The 21,892-nt window shown below is 40.7% G+C and overlaps 1 protein-coding gene across 1 annotated transcript in view; it reads right to left on the reverse strand.

Annotated features, from left to right (window-relative positions):
• Window positions 1-21,892, reverse strand: part of pik3c2a (phosphatidylinositol-4-phosphate 3-kinase, catalytic subunit type 2 alpha) — a 51,222-nt gene that overhangs the window by 13,029 nt on the left and 16,301 nt on the right. The window contains exons 4-21 of the mRNA XM_022202621.2: window positions 20,578-20,738; window positions 15,478-15,598; window positions 13,829-13,940; window positions 13,505-13,584; window positions 12,392-12,455; window positions 11,703-11,849; window positions 11,570-11,603; window positions 11,127-11,367; window positions 7,303-7,425; window positions 7,000-7,167; window positions 6,541-6,658; window positions 5,563-5,705; window positions 3,580-3,771; window positions 3,343-3,436; window positions 3,096-3,190; window positions 2,078-2,258; window positions 1,864-1,968; window positions 119-211 (exon numbers count right to left, since the gene is read on the reverse strand). Of these exons, the coding sequence (XP_022058313.1) occupies window positions 119-211; window positions 1,864-1,968; window positions 2,078-2,258; window positions 3,096-3,190; window positions 3,343-3,436; window positions 3,580-3,771; window positions 5,563-5,705; window positions 6,541-6,658; window positions 7,000-7,167; window positions 7,303-7,425; window positions 11,127-11,367; window positions 11,570-11,603; window positions 11,703-11,849; window positions 12,392-12,455; window positions 13,505-13,584; window positions 13,829-13,940; window positions 15,478-15,598; window positions 20,578-20,738 (2,272 nt within the window). The remainder of the gene's footprint in view (window positions 1-118; window positions 212-1,863; window positions 1,969-2,077; window positions 2,259-3,095; window positions 3,191-3,342; window positions 3,437-3,579; window positions 3,772-5,562; window positions 5,706-6,540; window positions 6,659-6,999; window positions 7,168-7,302; window positions 7,426-11,126; window positions 11,368-11,569; window positions 11,604-11,702; window positions 11,850-12,391; window positions 12,456-13,504; window positions 13,585-13,828; window positions 13,941-15,477; window positions 15,599-20,577; window positions 20,739-21,892) is intronic.

Consider the following 21,892-nt stretch of genomic DNA (forward strand, 5'->3'; position numbering starts at 1 on the left):
CACTTCTCCACTTTAAACCAATGGAACGTGTGTGCAGATTCACAACAATTGTTTCTCAGACACTGTTGGAACTTCTGCTCAGTAGATTCATTTTCAATAATGTGTGTGCATGTAGTACCTTGAACATAACATTGATCTCTTCTCCCAGCGGGTCGGCGTTGACCAGTGCCAGCTTGAGGGGAACTGCGTTGGAGTTGAAGAAGGAACAGGCCTACACACAAACACAAACACTTTATTTGCACTACATCACACTGTTATGCTGTTTTCAGACACACTTTAAAAGAACCCAGTATTGTTTTTCCTCTTTTATATTCCTTTGATTTATTGTAAAATGTTTTAAAGACTGTTTGTGTTGTTTCAACCACCCAGAACACAAACTGTGCCATACAAAGACGGCAGTAGAATGACAAATTGTTTTTGAGTAAAGACACATGCAGAAAACATTTTATGTCTGGTGAACTCACACTGATGTGGTTAGATGTACATGGAACTCATATAAACTGTGTCTGATCATATCCACATAGGATGCATGTATGTAAAAGTGCAATAGAAGTCAACATTAAAGTATGATTTAAACTGACTGTCTCTGTTCAGGCTGAGTTTTGCAGGCTGCTGAACCTCAGAGGTAACCAGGATGATTCAGACACACTCCTCTGTGGGCATCTCGTTATCTGTGATAAATATCTGTATTGTATTTGAGAATACATGCACTCGTGTTTCATATTTTGGTGAAACTGTAGCTTAATGAGCTTGCTTTCTCAGTGGTTTTCTCAGTGGTTTGAACCTCAGAGGTGTGGCTGTTCCTGTTTTGCGCACAAAACTTCAATCGAGGTTTTCTTCTTCTGCTGCTTTCTGTGCATTTCTATTCTGTGGTAATGTTGTGAGCTCAGAACAGGCAATCAGTTTTATCTAGTGCGGTGTGAAAGGTGTATTGACCTGAATACATTTCTAAACTCCAGCCAAATTCTGCAGAGACTCTGATTTTTGCTCATACAAAATTGACAACTTCTCATTACTCATGAATTGTGTGTAGTGTTGGAGAAGGCATTTGGACAGGGAAATGAACCAAGTCATGGGGTATCCAATATTAAATACAGCTTCACTACACTGAGGGTAGGGCCCAACAGAGCAAGAGTTGTTTGCTACATCAATCATCTATCCATCCATTATCTACACACCGCTGAATCCTCATTAGGGTCGTGGGGGAAATGGGAGTCTATCCCAGCTAACTTAGGGTGAAGGCAGGGGACACCCTGGACAGGCCACCTGTCTATCACTGAGACAAATAAGCACACTTACATTCACACCTACCGACAATTTAGAATTACCAGTTAACCTCAGCATGTTTGTAGACTGTGGAGGAAGCTGGACTACCTGGTGAAAACCCACACATGCACAAGGAGATCATGCAAACTCCACGCAGAAAGACGCAAACTTTGGATCTTCTAGCTTCAAGGCGACAGTGCTAATCACTGAGTCACTGTGCAGCCCTGTTACATTAATCAGATTTTTTTTTTTTTTTACATGACTGACATCTAATTTTATTAATCTTCAGCCTACAGTTAATAAAGCACATAGCTGGTGTTGGCAGACAGCACTAAGGATGGGCCAGTAGTGAAACGGTCACATGGAAGTGTTTCTGGCTACATATATGTTCATGTTAGCATTTATTTTCAGAATGCATTAGAAGCTGTTCTGTGCTTTCTGCTCCAGAAATGTTCTGGAAAACACAGCTTGTGTGGACGCTAATGCACTACTTGATCAATAATCTATTTTCCACCAGAGAAAGCTACCTAAATTACTAAAACTGTTTCTTGTAGCAATGCTACTACTTGCAGTGATGCTGCTGTCTAACTGTGTTACCTTGACATTCAGCTCCTTTGCCACCAGACTGGGGCTGAGCGGCAGCCGGCAGCTGTTTCTCTGGAAAAAGTTCTGCACGTTTTCAAGACCCTCCTGCAGCGCTACCTAAACACAAACAAAAATAAACACACATACATAGATGTGAATACAGACAAACACACACAATCAGAGCCATATATTATTTGGTCTTGAGTACAAAGGAACACAGACTGACCTGCCGTGTGGATCCCCCAGCCTGTCTGACCCTCTCTGCCACAGTTCCCAGCAGGGTGACCAGGTGAGTCTGTTTCTCAAGCTCCACCCTCAGCTTGCCTCCACACAGACACAGCAGGGCACCCAGCACCCGCTCATAGCGCCGCCCCCAGGCTGGGTCCTGCACAGCGTCCTTTAGAAGCCTGCAACAATTACACATTGCAACAGCTTAAATTCAAGAGTAATGTTCTCCTGCAGTTGAACTTGCCTTCATTGGTAATGAAATACATTAGCCATTGTACAATTGTTCATTTTTTTGTAGCAAACATTTGAATTTGCATCTCAGCAGCATCTCTAAGAGTTGGACTCAATAGGTAGGCTACAATTACAGTATTCTCTTCTAAAAGCTTCAGTGCTTTTTAGGGTTTTAAAATATGTTTCAATAAGTAAAGTTAACAACCTAAACAAAAGAAAACACAGGAACTGAGGCAAACCTGTGGTGAGACAGCTAGCCTCGCAGACAAATGAGATGTACAGCACAGATTTAGGGCTGCAACTAAGACTGCTGTCATGGTCAAGTAATCTACTAGAAAAGATGTTGACTATTTTCATTGCTTAATTCGAAGATGTTCGGTTTACTCTCATAAAATAGGAAAGACGGTAGAAACATTTTTTAAAATTTAGTAGAAAATGCAACTCCTAAAAAATGAATAGATTTGAGGGGTTAGAATCAGACAATTTAGATTTTTTTTCTTACTGAAACTGTTTAGTCGATTATTAAATAGTTTCACAATTAATTTATTACTCATTGCAGCCCTACACAGGTCTGATAAATAACACCATTTACAGCAATGTAAACATATTTGCATTTAAGTGCTCAGCCCTAACTGAAATACCATTTTTCTTCTTCATACGGTCTGGAGGCCGGTTTATTTACTTTAGCACTGAACAAAAGGATTTATTGCAACATTTCATCTCACATGTCTGTCTGGAAACAACTGTGGTGACTGGTTGTGTTTGCTTCAGTGTCGCGGACTCACCAGTAGAGGTAGTGGGCGATGTTGATGTTGCCTTGTGCTCTGGACAGCAGGAACATGACGAGGGCATTTTTGAGGTGACACTCAAACTTTAAAGCCTGGAAGAGACAAAAAAAGAAAAGTGACTTTGCAGTGTAATTGGAGGAATCATGAGTGAATACATAAGATGCTCAGCAGTAAATGAATCAGTAAGTGAGTAAGAGTTGTTTTAAAAGTGCTAATAAAGTATATATAAGAGTGTGTGCTATACCTGTACTAGCTGTGGCAGGTAGTCAGCCAGCTCATCATCACTGCTCTTCTCAATCCAACTAACAGCCACACTTCTCACCTCAGTATCTGCAAACCTACACAAACAAACATTACAATTAGACACAATAACCAAAAAAATAACACATGTATTATATTAGCTCTACACTGTACTATAATCTAATGCACGGGAAAGCATATTCTATATTCTATCAGGGTAAGTATTGAGCACAGTGGGTACTTTGAATCAAGAAGCTCCAGCGCAATGACGGGGGGCAGGACAGGCCAGTGGTGCAGCAGCGAGTGGATGTGAGCCATGCTGGCCCAGTCCCAGCTGGGCGCACTGGCCAACACCTTAGGGAGGCTGCTGGGGTGGTCCCTCCGACAGTGGAGCCGATGGTCCCACAGGAGCTGATGATCTGGCCGCTTCAGCCTGGAGACGGAGCGAAAACAGACGAGATGAGGGAACGCGGTTTGAAATTTGCTTAAAAATACAGAAACATGTAGATGAAATGAAAAAAATGCAAGTTTTCCCAGCAATGTTTTGACCTGATTTAGCCATCATATCTAACTCAGATGTTTCACATTTAGTCTTTCAGTTTCACTGTAAAAATAAGCTTAAAAAAAGTAGAAGGGGACTCCAAAAGAGGAGTCAACCTGGGATGGATCAACAATAATGATTAAAACAGACCGGACTAAAGAAAGACCACTTCAGTAAAATCCCACTTATTCCAAAGTGAGCAATGAATTTTACACACTTGAAGTCCACACAAACACAAAATATAAACTCCACAAGAAGGACTGTCACTATCTTGTTAGTGAGGAAACTCGAAAATATGTGAAAGAGTTTGTAACTGTGTACCTAACTGGAAATACAAGAAACAGAAGAAAGAATGTAGAAAAGAGCTTACGTGTTCAGATAACCTTTCCTGAACAAATAAAGGAACAAGAATACAGTCATATATCATATCGTGAGACCTGGAAGTCACACGACACTGCCCTTGAGGAAGACAAACCAAAAAAAAAAAAAAAAAAAATTTCTTTAACTCTATTAAAATAGTCTGACACTTTCTGTCATTGAATGTTGACAGCATGCACTGCAAGGTATGTCTGTGTTACGTTGCACAAGAAGTCCTCTGGTTGATCACTATGTCAATTTTGAAGCTGTACTTTAAACAAAAATCCTAAGGTTAAATTCCCACATGTACCCACATGTACTCTAGCCATAAAATTAAAATGTCTGCTTCAGGGAATGACTACTAAACACATACATGCACAAAAACGACACACGAAATATCACTGGAAATGCAGCTCCACAAGTCCTGCGCTCACAGAGGCTGGAGAAATGAATGGGCAGGACAGAAAACAGGCGGTGAGAGCCCAGTGAGAGAGGGCTCTGTGCTAAAGTGCCGGTTGAGTCTCATGGATGTTGGCAGCGTGGAGAGGAGATTTGGCTGGCAGCAGGCATTTAGAGAGCATTTAGTTAGGCCGGGAGCAGCTGGAAGAGAACAGACACGCTGGAGCAGGCAACATACAGGCGTTTATGGAGATCTGTGGCTGGCAAAGTCAGGGGCATCTTCTAAAATCTCTTCTTAAATCTACTAAGTCAAACTGATTTTGGGTGGTCTGAGAGAAAGTCAAAAAGCTGACTGCTGAAGGAGATACATTTAACTTAAAATAATGTTCCTCTGCATGTTTTAGGGCGAAAAAAACAAAACACACAACTTTCAGCCATGTCATGTACGAGCCCAACCAGCAGCCAGTGTGTCGCAATTATAATTTGGAGGATATACATTCAATTTGATGAGGTGAAATTGACACACTCCTGTACAAACTCACATACACGGCTTGACACTCATTTATGTGCATGGTAGTATGTTGAAAAGAAATATACATATTAGTCTTTGGACTCATCCAGATGCTCAAATTTAAATTCAGTAAGTTAGTCCACTCTTCAGCACTTTGCTTTCAGCCTCTGGTGTTTGTACAGGAGGCACATCTGTTTTGCACATCAGTCTGAACAAAATTAAGACCACCTCTCAAGTGGCATTCACTGATATCAGTGCTTTTATTTGAAGTAATTTCTGCAAACCAAATTCCCCTTACAAACCCCTCTAGCTGAAAACAGCACAAAAAGCTGGCACATTAGTTGTTGAAATGGTTTTTGAATTTTGCATTGCAGTTTCCCTTTTATAGTTTTAAAAATGTGGGAAGGCTGTCCTACCCAAAATTGGAAGCTCGGCTGCAGATTTTCTCCAGTTTGCGTCGGAGGTCAGGATCCAGCTCCTCCAGAGTGTGGGGCTCTGGGCTGGGGGCCTCATTGGGTCCAACGTATAAAATATCCAATGCTGAGCTGGGGAAGTCCACCTGATGGTAACATAAATACCAGACTTGGAATCAGTTTATTCCTCTGATCTAAATTAAATTAAGAATATTTGCATATACCTGTACCACTCATGCACTCTTACTTTTAAGGTCACTGTTAGCAAAAGTATTTTGCATTTAGACAGGTAAAATTGTTTTGTTCTTCATATTCTGTGCTCACATGGCTCACAGCTGCCATTCAGATTGAGGGTAAGTTTTATGTCAAGATTATGAGTAAAAAGGTGAATACGCATGTATGCAAAGTCCAAAGGTAACAACAGCTGAATATATTTTATAGAGGCAGGTGCACACTGACAAACTAAAAAAATGTCAACATGGTAGACTGCGATGTTTGCACAGTGAAGAGACTTCCTGTATTGCTGCACAGCAGCTCAAGAATGCTCTACAGGACGGCATCATTTATTTTTCCTCATCAATGATCAAGAGAAGACTTCATAACAAAAGCAAACTTCTAAAGCAGAAAATCTGTGTTCATAGAAGCAATATGTGTGATCAGTCTGCCAAAATCCTCAAACATCACTCTGTGATATTCCATCCTCAGCAGGACAACAATTCTAAGTATCTGACACACAGTTCTATAACTGATGGAACCAAACTCAAATAAGCAAATATTTGACATTATAATGTATGCATGACTTTATCGAATTGAATTTTGTGATTCAGCGTAAAGAAAAGAACAAAAAAAAACATGCAAGGATCAAAATACTTCTGGACTGTATCTATGATCATTTCAAAATATTTTTTTAGTGCAAGTGCTGATATTAAGGCATCATTATCACACATGTATACTGATGCTATTTCAGACAGTAACACCAACCTGCAGTACAATTCTTTCTGCAGGTACCCTCTTGCGGCTGCCTGTAGAGCCAGTGGCAGCAGCAGCTCCCTGGGCAGATGTCCACAGACACAAAAGCCTGCTGCCCCTGGCTAGTACCCTGCAAAACAAAGTCAGAAATAAACAACAACAAAAGTAAAAAACTACAAGAGCAAGAAATGACACAAAAACTGTTCCTAACACTGTGGCAAGGACATAAAGTTTTATGAACTCTCAATGGCTTTCTATAGATGCCACAGGCTACAAAAAAACAGTTTATTCCAGGTTTGTTAATTTTCTTTTTCAGTTTTTAACATGATTAAAAAGTATGGGTTCCTTTACCAGTTCCTTTCTATGGAGAACAAGTTTGGATGGAATCTCTATCATATAATATCAATGCATAAAGCAGAAAAAACACAAAAGGATCAGTGTAGCCACAACTGACTGGTTGTCTCTCCTCACCGTCTGAAGTCAAAAAGGGGCATCGAGACTTTGCCCAGCAGCTCTGGACCCTTCCTCTGTTTGTTGGAGTCTGGAGAGCCGCTGGCGTTCTGGTTCAGAACCCCGAACAGAGTCAGGCTCAGTATGGACTCCAGTGGGAGCACAGCTACTGCTATGGGGAAATTGATGCTTTGGGAGACAAGAGTAGCATCAGCAGCATGGAGGGACAGAATAAACAGCAAAATGTTGTAGGAGAGGAGAGGAGAGGAGAGGAGAGGAGAGGAGAGGAGAGGAGAGGAGAGGAGAGGAGAGGAGAGGACTTACAGTTCGTCCCATTTGATGTGGTAGAAGAAGTTTTTGTATGTGCCCACTCTCTTGGACTGGACCGGTTTAAACAAGTTCTTGCCATTGTGGGTGAGGGAGCACATCAGGAAGTACTTCTCGTAACTGAAACAACACAACAAATATCACTTGCGTGTCTATTTGTCAGTAATTAAGCACGATCTATGTTCTATTGGTTAAAGAAATACAGCAGATCCAAGTAGAGCAATGCTGGTGGCAGGTTGCTAGGATATAGGCATGGAAAAGGTACGTATATAAAGTACAGTAAAAAGTTGAAAAAAGTTATTTCAGATCTTACAATTTCTTTTAGGGTGCTTTCTTAAATCCAGAAAATACCCAACATTTTTGCCTATTTTAAGTAATTGTCTTCATCACAAATTCTTTCAAATAACTTCCACAAGAGTAACTCAATGGGGAGATAGATAGATTAAACCTTCATTGATCCTGTAGAGGGGAAATTTTCGATTTCAATAGTGACTAAGGAAAGGGGCAGCTATTTGACAAGACCCTCCCAACTACGTGTGACTTGAACCAGCAACCTACTTGTCAAAATCAGTGCATTGATAACACTGAATGCCTCTGTACTGCTATTATTAAACACTGAACACCTAACACAAGTGCTAATAGTATTCAGATGATCCTTTATGTATGTAGTGAAGCTACTTTGTGTCACCCACGCAGACTGAGAAGAGGTCTAATCAGGCAACAGAAGTGAGTGTGTGGGTGGCCCACTGCCGTGCAGAAGCTCTAACTGTAGAGATTTACAGCTCTACCTCAGTCACACAGTTGGACAAAGTCACATCACAAGCAGCTGAGGCCAGGTTCACACTATAGAGGCTTTTAAAATCCTAACAATAATCTTAGTCATACACACTACAGGATGGGAAAACATTGGTACATCTCATAATACAACACGCTATTGAGATCATTGTGCCAGAGGGAGCGGATAGCAGTGCACTACCTCACATGATCTCATTGGGAAGCAGATGGAAACAAAATAAAGACTGTGTAGTCACAACTTGTAATGCCAATAATACTCTGCAGAGAGAAAAAAGCAGAAGGTCTAAGGAGTCTGATGAGGAAATCATTGGGAAGATGTCAGCTCAGGTTGTACATTCTTCAGCGAGGACTTAGAGGAAATTTTAATGTTCAGTTTTAATACATGTAGCCTCAAGGAAAACAACGCTTATCATTGCTTGGTAACAGTGTCTGCTGCTACAGGCGCTTCCACGATAATTGTATCCATCCCAATTTTAACTTCAAAACATCAAACATCTTTGAAATTGATAGGGCACCCCAGATGAATCTGCAAGCAGTCTGGGAGGTTTAGGACTGGATCAATAACCCAAATATCCTGAGCAAAACATAATTTCAGATCCCTAGACCAGATATGTTTTCCAATAGTCAGGAGACATAAACTTGGTTTAAATCGGACAGAAACTCCTACAGTGTGAGCCTGGCTTTATTACAACCAACTGGATCAGTTGCTCACTGAGCAGCTTCAACTGAGCCATTAGGCATTAAGGAGTTTGCTCCAGAGTGCCAAAGTGGTGGTAGTAAATGTCAAAGGCAAGATGCCCCTCTTCCAGTTTCAAACCAGCAACCCTGTTTTCACAATTTCACTTCTCTACCACTGCCCCTGTTTGGCCAGAGCTTTGCTAAGTCTAACACAAGCTCAGCAGACTTCGTGCACTAACAGATCTCTTCCCCAGCAAGCATTTGAGCTTGTTGGATGAACACAGTTGGAATTAATTACATTAAAACTGCCTTACTTCTAGACTCAAAAAGTCATTTCAATGAGCCAACATACACAATAACAGGCTCCTGGTACATTTACATGCAATGGTTATCATTAGTGATATTAACTACACATGTGCTTTAATTTGTCAACAGTGTAAGGGTGACACTGAGATCTTCAAGGCAGTGAGAGAGATCTCAACCAAGCATGGGCAGTACACCACAGATTTAATCAGACAACAAGAGAAAATACCATTCATCAACTCTAAATGCTTGCAGTCATATGCAGCACTATACCTTTAATACAAGACACCAAAGTGATATTATATATACACTAATCTGAACTGAGAAAATAACACAGTAGACAAGCCAATATTTCCTCTGTATACAAGAAGGATTTGTATTTTCAGAGATGATGCCAATGAACCTGAATCAACCAGTCCCATGATGCAGCACTAAAAATATTATTTTAATTAAATATATGCATGTGAGTAGAAAGTGAAAATACAATCACACTGGTTACACATTTTCACTACAACTGGCTTGATCCATTGCTCAGCACCATCTGTGTTGGCAGCTCCAGCACTAGTCATGGTGTCTCAATATGTTAGCAATGCTGTGGCATCTACTGAGGCTCCAGATGGATGATACACTAGCCACAACAACGCAGAACACTCAGACCTCAATAAGGCAGCACTGTACGAGCACTACAGCACAACATATATGCCTAGTTACTTGTCTGGGCTCAGAAATGCCGAACTCACGGTGTCCCTCTGGCCTTGGGTTGAGAGGAGCTAAATATTTTTGGAGGTGTCTTTGGAATGACTGCCACTGCAGCAATGTTTGGTGGTGGCTTAAAATAGCTGCTGGAAGAGGCTGTGCTGGAGTAAATAGGCCTGTTATTAAGCAGTTCCTCTCTCTATGAAGGCCTCAAAGGCCGAGCAGAAAATTACTATGGATGGAAGGGGCACTGCAGCAATCCAAAAAAGGTCTCACAGACACGGTTACACATCTTATACATTTTTTAAAATTTCATACTGCTTAGTTTTAATCTAATCATAATCTCATGACCAGACAGGGACTGGGTTGGTGTTCACCATTACACACACACACACACACACACACACACACACACCTCAGTAATAAAACAAAATCCTATAAATCTGCAGCTGACTATAACAATTTGGTGCTAAAAATAGCCTTTAAATGTAATTTTTTTTCATACAGCAAAATTATGAAAACTATTTTTCCTGCATTTTTAGATTTTCTGAACCTGTGCAAGATCCTTGAACCATTGAGGGGCTTGTCAGAAATGTACTGATCCTGGTCACTGATGTGTGACAGAGCTGGGAACGGAAAATTTGGCTCAGCTCTGTTCCAGACACACACAGGAGATAAAGTCAGGGTGAAACTGGACACTGGCATGGAAAAATAAGACACGGGGAGCGACACCAGAGCCGTTTGTTTAGGAGAAGAAAACAGGGCTTTCTGCTGTGACAGCACAGCTTGAGAGACCGTGCTGTAATATTGAAGCATCACAAAAATATACTCCTCGGTTCTAGTGACTGCCCAATAAGTTGTTACCGTACAATAACATGTTTGATGAACTTTATATTAGTGGCAGCTTGTGAATTTAAACTTATTTCATTGGTGCACTCAGTGGGATTTCCTTGGGAAATTAACGGATCATAATTCTGAACTGCTTTCCACGGCTTTCTGTCTTTATCTTTGATCCTATCTTGCATAAGTACTGTACAATTAAGTGAAATGTGGGTGGCACTAATGATACGAAGCAAGTGGGAGATCATGCAAGAAGAAATGGATGAATAACAGTTGTAATTATCTTACATCAAAGAATAGTCATTCAAATTACTATGTGTAGATAACATTTGTGGGAAAATACAATGCTTTGATTGAATATTCATCAAACCACGGGCTTCATGGGGTTTCAAGCCATCATGTAATAATACAGAATAATCCTAATACAGGATCCAATGGTTTACACCTTTGTCTTTAAGTTTCAATTTAGTACATAGTAGTAAATCTGTGTTCGTCCCCTGATTGTTTACCTGCTGACCCAGTTGGCTGGGATGCCGTGCAACGCGAACAGAGTGAACTGAAGGTGGTCTGTGGTGCCAGAAGCTTCTTTGCTGCTCCTTCCCTCCACAGCTTCCCCATCTGCAGCCTGGGGCAAAGAAGGGGAGCTGAAGGAGGGTGAAGGAGGACAGAAGGAGCGCAGGTAGAGCTTGGCAAGGTCGTAGACAGCTTGTGTTAGCAAGGCCATGCTTTCCTCCACAGGACTGGTCACACCTGTCAGGATCAGGGTGGGATCAATCAACATTATACATGGGATAGCAAACAAGTACATATTTTTCAGGTTTTTTTCCATTGGACTGCCAAAAAAAGCAGGCAAACTTAGTAACACTGCTTAACACAAACTATTTCTTTATGCAATTAGCAAGATAGATGAGTGAGGAGTTTGAATGTGACTGGGTACATGCACAGAACCTACCATCTGATGACTGACCAGATGATGTGGACCCCATCTGGAAAGCAAAATATGTTCAAAATACAGTTTTACAAAGACATCCTTAAATCTAAACAATACTATGAATATGTTAGCAGAGTATGTGTGAAGAGCCTACCTTGGGTGAGCGTGTTCTTGGTAAATTGACGGAGTGTCGTAGCCTTTTGACTGCCTCCGTGATGGCCTGGGTCTCCACCTCATCCAGAGCACAGCAAAGGTTCTTCACAGTCTGCACCACCCGGTCCACCGTTTTATACTGGGTACTCTGAATGCAGAAAAAGATGGAACAGCATTTGTTGCATCACTGTTTGAATACTCCAGCAAGGCTCAAATAACACACTTCTTCATGCTAAAAGTGTATTGTTTACTACACATAAACACTGATGTTGTCATCAGGCTTTATCTGGTTTGTGAGTGGTAGTGTACTCTCAGTTCCTGTTCTACCTTAAAGCTGGATTTAATTACCACAAAAAACCCACATTGTCTAAAAACCAGATGTTAAGTTTCTAGAAAGTCAGCCTTCAAGGAACGACCTGCTCTATTCACATTTGCAGAATGCGTTTGAATTGACAAAAAATCTGCAAGTGATTTGAAAACTATGTCTGCAGCCCTCAAAACTAATATTGAATTGTACTTCAATACAGGGGACTGTAGATACTTTGACCATACGGTATAAGCAGCTAGTCCACAGATGTAAGCTAGTACTATAAATAACTTAACAGTATACAAACTCAGACTGAGGGAAAAGCAAAGAGTTCACACTTTCTCTTTCCTTTACATCCAGGGTTGCACAGGAACCATACGTACCTCATTTTGTAAGCAGATGTTGACTTGATTGTGGTAGCCTTCCAAATAGTCAGCCAAACCTTGTCTGCAAATAAACACACCAATATTTCACTCATTGTCAGCAGTTGCCAGATCTGGAGAAAGTGTAGACACTTTTTTTCAGTTAACTATTTATTTTATTTTTATTAATTTATTGAATCAGGGACCATGCAATTATCATGAGACACATAGAACTGACGCATTACATACACAGGGTTCTCGCCAGCGCATTTCAGCGTAACGGCCTGTTACGCTGCCATAACGGCCCGTTACACTGCCATAACGGCCCATTACGCTCAGTTTAAAAGATTACGCTGTGATTAGGGCCGCTACGCCAGCGCATTTCAAAGATTACGCTGTTGTTATGAGAGTGTGTGGCTCCGTCATGAGAGAGGGAGAGAGAGCAGCGTGTGTGTGGGAGGGAGGGGGAGGGAGGGGGAGAGCGAGTGAGAGAGACGGCAGTCGGTACCATGGTCGGTGCAGTCGGAGGAGGAGAGAAGGTGTGTAGTTGCTGGGTAGGCCTTACTGTGCGGTTCAGCCACTGTTGATAGACAATAAAGGCTGCAGTGTTCTTTGATGCGGCTGGGCTCCTGTGTCTTTGCCTCTACGGCTGCTGAGGAAGTGAAGGGGGTTAACCCCGGGCTTCCTGACCGACCTGGCCGAACAGGAAGGGCTAACACTGTGATTAGGGCCGCTGCGCTGTTATTTTGACAGATAACGCCGTGTGCGTTTGTTTTTATCGACTGGGTGCCTATCTAGGTTAATTTATGTCTCCCCACCTCAGCCGTACTTTCCTGTCGATTGACCCGTTCCCGTCTATTGCGCATGCGCACATGCACGTTCTCATCTATTGCGCGCGCGTGCAGGAGGACCTGCCGTTACGCTGAAAAAAATCCTGGCGAGAACCCTGACACAGAGTGTGTAGCATAGAGCTAACTAAACAACCTATGGGCCTTACTTCAAGCTTATTCTGAAGACCACATTAATGACCGAGGTGAAAGAACACTGAGATAAAATTGTGATATCTCCAAAGGGAGTCAGGCTTGTTTCTTCCTAGCATCATTTTTAATTAAATTGTTTTGGACATTTTCACACCTGGTGACATTCTCCTTAAAAGGCCTCTCCACCTGGCCCAGGGGCTTCTCTAAGTCAACTGGAGAGTTGTCATCTTCCACCTAAGAAAAAAAATGCAATGATTTAACAACTATGTATACGTTTAAGCTCAGTGATATTAATATATCCACACAAACATAATTAAGAGCAGCATTTCAACAAATGATGATCATGTGTTGTAAATTTCCAGTACTGGGATAAAAATGAATCTAATAATCTTAGTGTCACAACTTGAAATGTCCTATACCACAGTTCAGTAAAATCTCCTATGAAGAGCTCGTATGCCTGCTTGATAGGGTAACTTACAGTGCGTGCCAAGTCCCTTCTCATAGTTGAGTGCGAGAGCAGTTGTAAAGTGATCTCATTCTCCCACTTCCTGCAGTTCTGGACGTACTCATGGCTGCCCAGGCTGTGTTTGCTGTGGCACAGAGTGACAGAGAGGCAAGTTTAAGAACACTACTAAACATTTAAGTTTGGAATAATAATGAGCAGATGTTGAAAAAAAGACACAAGGGCATGTAGAATTCCTCCAACTGAGTAGAGTTGGTTATTTTTTCATGTTCAACTGTAGACAGTGAAGGTTATCTTCTTATGCCATGGACATTTATCAAAATGTGAAATAAAATTTGATTTTATCTGTGCCTAGTTTGGAGAAATACACAATTTACATCATGCTAGCATTATGTTCTTAGTTTTTTTTCTATCACAGATTTTTGTGTTGAAGCAACATGTTGCAAAAACACCCATAACTGCTGTCTTAGATGAGCTTTTGGCCACCTACTGAATGAAAAATATTGTTTGCAAAGATATTTTTAAACAGCCACAATATTTTTTATTCTTAAGAGATAGATTTGTGCAAAGTTTCACATAATGAACCTATTGGATACAGAGATTGCGGTTGCCACAGGGAGAGAGGTTACTGTGAATTTCCAGAAATAAAATGACAGAAGTGCTCATACAAGGCATTCAGGTCTTGCCGTTTCATCTGTGTGCCCGGGGTCTTTCATAAAATGAACTGCCAAGAACAAATATTACCAAAGTGTGGCATTTTGCTGAGGGTACATAGCCTCAGGTCCCATTATGAAAGGCCTGCTCTTGCTCTGTATACTGATGAAGAAATGATCTAACTGTTGAAATCATCAAGGTTTTGGAGTATTTTATAACTTCCACATCGTGAGCAGTGGCTTTCAAGGTCAATTAGAAAGTATGTTTGAAATTATTAAAAAAAACAAAGGAGATCTTCAACTGCCCCCATAGTTGCCTCAAGAATTGACAAAAACATACTTTTAGGATTATGGAATGATTGCATGCATAATACAGTTACTATATAGAGTATGGCCATTATGAGCATGTCTAGAGCAAAGTTGTGAGTATTAGTTCCAGTACAGCGTACACACACCATTCATCTGTTCTGAAGCTCCAATCATGATAGACTAAACATATAAGTTGGAACATCTGGGTTAGAGCCTGACTTATAGTATCAGCTGATACTGGCCTGTCACAGATATATCAATCTATGTGTATGTGTCGTCCAATAAAAATATACATTTACAAATGTTTGTTTTTTGTAACAGAAAAAGATACTGGTCCCAAATCTAGTATCATTTATCCTCTACTTTGGGTGTACTGGAACTTTAAGTACTGGTAAAGGGAGGTAACCATTCTCATGTATCCCAGATTAGAAGGAGAATTTCCATGGTGGAAAAGGGTAAGGGCCGAGATATAGAAACATCCTCCAGTTCTATTTGTACAAGATTTTGGGGGTGTGCCAAGGCATGAGCGATAAAATAAGAGAAAAAAAAATGGAGAGATGAAAGAAAGATAGTAAGACACAGAGAGGGACAGAGTGGTGAAAGAGACAAGGGCATAAGAAAACAAATGAAGCCTATTGCAAATTCCTAGGAAAAAGTGGTTTCGTACAATTCCTGAAATGTTAATGTTTTGGAGATACTCACTTCTGCAGCACCGCCTCTTGGCCACAGACTTTGAGCAAGTAGCTGGAGAAGTCCACTTGATCCAGGTCATCGTGGACCCAGCAGAGAGTCTGACTGATCAACAGCTCCACTGGAGAACTCACTGAAGGAGAAAGAAATGGATGGAGAGATAAGAGGGTGGGATGGAGAGACGGTGATCAGGGAAGAGTGGTGAAAAGATAGATCAGTAATTTGAGATGAGGAAAAGTATGGGGGAAACAAGAATGAGGGAAGACAGATGAATCAGAAAAATAAGCTGCTATATGTAACATATTTTAGCTACAGCAACAAAATAAAATGTGCATTAACTAGACAAGGCCTTGCTATGGCAGTTAAGAGTTTTTAAAGTTACAAAATATGGATCACTCTAAGCACCATTTTCCAACAATGAATTTAAAATCTGACACACCAATGTGAATTAGAGATTTCAGAGGTCAAGGGTCAGTCACAATCATGCCACAGTATCATACAATTTACCGTTTAGCTAAGACTTATACAAAAAATGACCCTTCAGTGGTTAAAAAGCCTGCTTCTACAGGTGTGGGAACTAAACTTTAACTTTGATAGCTATCAGAAATCCTTTTTCACCACAAAACATCCTTCCAGATTTTGAGCGGCTCATGTTTTGTACTTCAAACCAAACCTGTTCTCAAATCAAAGAAATTGAATCAATGATATTCAGTGAGGTGGATTGGGGGTCAGCTCTCTGTGTTTATGCACCCTCCAATTTCCAACAGGTCCAGCCAAGAGAGGACTGGGTGGAGAGCGTAATCTGACACAAAGTAGATTATTCTGTTGTTTAGTTACTTCTACAGAGTTTTGTAGCACACACTTAATATACACAAACACAGGCCAAGAGATACAAAGACAGATAGAGAGTCTTTAAACACAGAAACATCTCAGCTTTGGACTAAGCACTCACGCTCAGGTTACTTAACAGACATTCACAGGGAGGGAGACCACCCCTGGCTCCAGCAATAACAGACCTCCACCCTTCAGAGGAATGGCAAGTCTTTTTCTTACTGCTTAGACCAGTACTATATGCATGTGTGGCAGCGGTAGTGCTGCCAGCTCTACACATGTACAATAAGAGTGTTTCGTAACAATACAATCAGAAAGGCCACGCCCCACTTTGGGGGCGCTCTGAGGTGGTGATGGAATTCCCAGCAGGGTATTTTTGAGGGCACCAGTTAAAAGAAGCGAGAATTCCTCCGTCGCATGCCGTTAACCATTTCACACATGGTTGGGGAATTGGGTTGGCAGGGTTACACACTGACAAAAATACAAAGATTCAGATCCAATCAGTTTCATGTAGGATATATGTTAGAAGAGCTGGCGAGAGAGCAGACAGCACCTTTTAAATCGACAAGACAAACACTGTTAAGCTGTGAAAAAGATGGCTTTAATTCCTCGATGACTCAGAGCAATTAGAGATTTCTGCCTCTGAACAAGTCCAACTGTCAGACAGATTTTGAGACAAAAGGAGACACATAAAGGCAAACCGAAAACAGCAATTAGAGTAGCAGTATAACAATGTAGCAGAGTGGAAGAGTTGAAGGCTGGTGATTCATGACTTAGACATAATGACTCCATGATACTAAAAACTCCATGAACTCCTTTCAGCTCAGCTCTTCACCATATCTTGTGCAACTGAACTCTCACCTATAAATCTCTTGCATGTCCTGCTACATAAATGCAAATAGATAAGCATCCCATCCTTGACAGTGAATGTGTCTGTATACAAAGTAAAAAGTTAGGCTGACATGTCATGGTTTGTTCTCACTGTAAACGTTTGCATTAGTATCATTTTCTCCCAGTAAAAGTTAGTTTAATGGCTGTCTTATGCTCATATCCTGTCTGAAAGACATAAGAAATGGTGTTGCCGCTGTTCCAACAACTCAGCCGCAGACAGTAACCTGAGCCAAACTCCCAGGATTTCCTTCTTTCGTCATTCTCCTTCCAAGTATTTCATGTATTAGGCCATACATGCAGTTCTCTTTATCTGTATTTCATTTATACTTTATCTAGTGTTCTGCCTCTTCTTTCTCCATGAATACCATTCTTTGGTTTGCCTATCTCAGTAACTTCATGTCTTTTTATGCCCTGTTTCTCTCATTTCATTTTCCTCTGTTCTGACACTCCTCCCTTCCTCCCTCACTCTGCATTCTCCCTCTCTTTTGTATTTCTTTAATGCAATGCCTTCCCCTCTCTCTCACTCTCCATCTCCTCTCTTCTGCCACAGTATGCAAGGAATCCTCAGAAGCCAGTAGTAGTTCACAGCCAAGCCCGGGAGGAATCAGGCAACTCCCTTTCTGCCTAATCTCTTGAAAATGGGCGAAGGCAAACATTTCAGAACATCCTTATCTCACTTTTTTATCTAATTTCTGAGATCAACTGCAATATATTCATTAGGCCAATCATGTAAACTGGCATCACTATTGCCTTTTTTTTCCCACACAATTGCTCAAGAAAATTCACCAGAAGTGTATGTAACATCCTTTAGCAATACCGTTAAAAGTTAAGCAATGTAGACATTTCCACAGAAGAAAAAAGATGTTCAGCTGCTGAGAGAGAAATAAGATGATAGAAATTCAATAGAAATTTTGATGGAAGCAAACTGAGAAAAGACAAGATAAAGAAGATGACAGGAGCAGGAAAGAGAAAAACCAAGAATGGACAGAGAAGAGGCTATCTTATTTGTCATTATATTCTGTAGGCATAAATATGATGAGTTCAAGAGCATTTTTTTGATCAACGGATCAAGACAGACGAAGAGCTGGCGCAAAGAAACAAGAGTGAAGAAAACAAGAGCACACTGAGAAAGAATTGCAGAATGAGAAAAGGGAGGATAATGTGAAAGAGGAGCAACCTTCTGCCCAAACCATCAGTCGAACTGAGGCCTATTGTTCCTGAGAGCAGATTAGTGTCCAATCAGAGAAATCTGACCATTAACTATGTGGGTCAACTTTGCTGAAAACATGGGAAGTGAACTAGGAAATACTGAAATAGATGTCATACTTGGAAAGAAGGAAGTGTACCTAGGAAGTGACCCAAGCACTGCGATTAAAGGAGGTGAACTCAGCAGAAGCAGGAAGACGAGATATACTCAGCTTCAACATAGGAATGTAGGAAAGGGCAATTAGGATGTAGAATGAGGAAAGTAATAAATATACTTCCTATAGGTTGTTGCTCTTGAACTGGGGCATCCAGAGTTGAGTTAGGGTCACTAGGAGAGTCTATTACATATGCACACTCTGAAGGGGTGTGCATTTGTACAAGGACATTTTTGCGCAAAAGACAATTTGGGTTTGTGGTCAAAGAGGAAACAATTGTCACTGATGTTGCTAGATATACTGTGGTTCCTTGTCTATCGCAGGGATTACGTTCCAGATCCCCCCGCAATAGGCAAAAATCCATGAAGTAGCGACCATATTTATCTTATTATTTATACATATTTGAAGCTTTTGTAAACCCCTCCCCAAACACTGCAGAGCAACACTATGTGCAGCCATTATACTTCTCTGTGAAATGGACAAGGCGAAATGCAGAATGGATGCTACACAAGGGAGACAGAGGAGATGATGATGTTATGGTCGCTGAGCCAATCAGCACCCAGCACTGTACGCTACGCATTTCAATTACATTTTCCTTTAATATGTTTTAATTATTATTTCTTTATATATTTTTTTCTATTGTTTTCATTTTTTTAGGCAAGAAAATGCTTGTTTTACTGCAAAATAAGTAAAATAACAGAGATTGCAGAGTCGATCGCTATGACTGAACTTTTGTGCTGCAATGCACCATGGGAGTTTGGGGTGTTGGGGGTTTAAATGTCATTATTGGGGTTTATGTTAGTGTTACAGTGTTATTAGTGATTGTGTCTTATTGTGTTTTTGTGGTTTTTCAGCCTAGTTAGTTTGGTTAAGTGTTATGCTGTCAGGACGGAGACTGAAGTTCAGTGTGTTTGATGATTTTATGCCACATTTTCTATGGTGCTTCTCTCTATGTGTGTCAAAATAAAAGCATCTGCCAGTTGCACAGAGTATAAAAGGCACATATACTTTCTCCAGCGTCGTTCTTTAATGCAGCTTGCCACAACAATAAATATATAAAAATATCTATCTAAACCAGCGATATAGCAAAACATATGCGATACCAAATGCAATTTAAAAATCGGCGTTACAGTGAGCCCGCGAAAAGTAAACTGTGATATGGCGAGGGACCACTGTATACATAGGTAATAACGCACTGTCTGACAGCAGGCATTCTAGCATAGACGTAAATCAACACATGGACAAACACACAGAGTGGGCTGACGCTGATCCTTAGGGACCCACATATACAGTGGTGAACTTGGTCACACAGTTGGGATAATATGTCTGACAAAGAGCCCAGTGGATTGGCTGACAGCTTCCACCGAGCTTGGCTTCACATCCCTAAAGACTTGTCAGTCACAGTCGTTGTAGATTAGTGTGTGAATAACGAGGGGTTAGCCAATTACAGCTCCCAACACCCAGGGGCCAAAACCAAAAATCTTAGTGGGACCTTGAGAAGAAAAAAAAAAGTAACTTCCAATCCCTTTTGCCCAACATGGCTGCTCAATAGTGAGGGGACAAACCTTTATTTGTGTGGTAATGGAACGTAGTATACTTCCCACGACAGAAAAAATGAAAAGAAAAATGAGGTTGGGAGGGGGTGAAGAGTTTGGCAGCTGCGAATGTTGTTTCCTCCTTCAGAGCTCGCTTATCTGCAATCTGAGCTGCTCACTCTTAAAGGCAAAGGGTACACAGTTTCTTTTTTGGCAGATTTAAATGTGATGGTGCACCATCTGTGTAGAGCATTTTCTTCACTTAAGCATTAAGCTATTTTTGTAAATGACTTGAGGTCCTTTCTAGAAAATATTTGAAGAATACAGTTTGCGAGTGCATAGAGATGGCATCATTTTCATGATTCATGAAATGTCATAACAGTTGGCTGCACTATGTTTACAATCCACCATGTTCTCTTGTTTTATAGCTAGTAAAAAATATTCAAAGATTGGTCACATGACAAACATTTATTGACTCTGATTTTAATGCTTACCATCACAGGTGAAGGTTACTGGCTGCTGAGATTCAGAGATTTCAATAGAAACCTTGACAGAGCAGTTATTGTCACCTCCACTGTCTCTCTGGGCGATGACAGGGCTGAGGACGAAGCCGGGGTTGGTTGCAATGTCGCCATGAGGAAATTTGGAACGCAGGCTGGTGGAAAAAAAAGGAATCACAGCAGAAACAGAGTCAGTGTTTTTTTCACCCCATTTTTTAGTTTACTTGGCCAGCAAAAACATATTAGGCGAAGCTAAGTCCAGCCAGGCGTATGAATCAGATCACTTGGATGAAACTATTGAATGCAGCAAGGCCAGTCTAACAGAAGAACTAAATGGAGGAAAGAAAGCAAAGAGAAAATAAGAGCAAATATGAAGAGAATTCATTTTTATGTGCAGGTTATATAAAAAACATTGGAAATTTATAACTTCTACCCTGAACTACTAAATAGAAAATAACTACCTCCAATAAGTCATCACTCTGCTTGTGATGTTGAGTCTGATACCATTTGCTTGATGATAAAGATGCCATGAAAATATATTATTTCTGCACACCACTAAAAGAGTAGTCAAGTTCCTGATAACTGCAGGCTGTGGAAAGCGTTAATGGGTGGATGACAGCGGGCGTTTACTTTTTCATGAATATGAAAGTGATTCCCCAAGCGCAGCTTCATCACCGCTCCACCCAAAGTAACCACTAGAGTGAGAAATTCTGTACAGCCACAGGAAATGAATAGAACTGCAAAACATGCAATTATGTGCATACGTGTATGAATCTCTGTAAGCGTGCATTTGCACTCATAAACAAGAAAAAAATGCTGTATTTGCTAAAAGCAGCAGTTGCAACATGTAGCTTTTTCAAAGAGTAGCGAGAGAACTCTACAAAATAGCTAAAATTTTGCATGTGTTTACTGAATTTTTTTGTCCCAAAGCTGTAGCTCTGTACACATAGATGTATGTTATAAGCAACTAACATTATTACAGAATTATTACATAACTAGATCTGAAACAGGTTATTGTAATGATACAGCTAAGTACAAGACAAATTGGAATTTAATTACATCTGTATCTAATTGAACTATTTCCTGACAGTTTAGGAACAGAGTCCAGATAGCGCTTATTGCTGTTGTTAATGTCGAGTAATATCATTATGGCTGTCACCATGTCACATTTTCACAAATCTAGCATGACGATCACGGCCAAAGGAATTCACAATAACAATATTGCAGATTCTTCAGATATTTAACGACAGCTACATGACAACATGATAAATACAATGAATCTTTAACTTAGTTTACTGTGTGTTTATAG

The sequence above is a fragment of the Acanthochromis polyacanthus genome, chromosome 8, assembly GCF_021347895.1.
Source record: "Acanthochromis polyacanthus isolate Apoly-LR-REF ecotype Palm Island chromosome 8, KAUST_Apoly_ChrSc, whole genome shotgun sequence".
Taxonomy (NCBI): domain Eukaryota; kingdom Metazoa; phylum Chordata; class Actinopteri; family Pomacentridae; genus Acanthochromis; species Acanthochromis polyacanthus.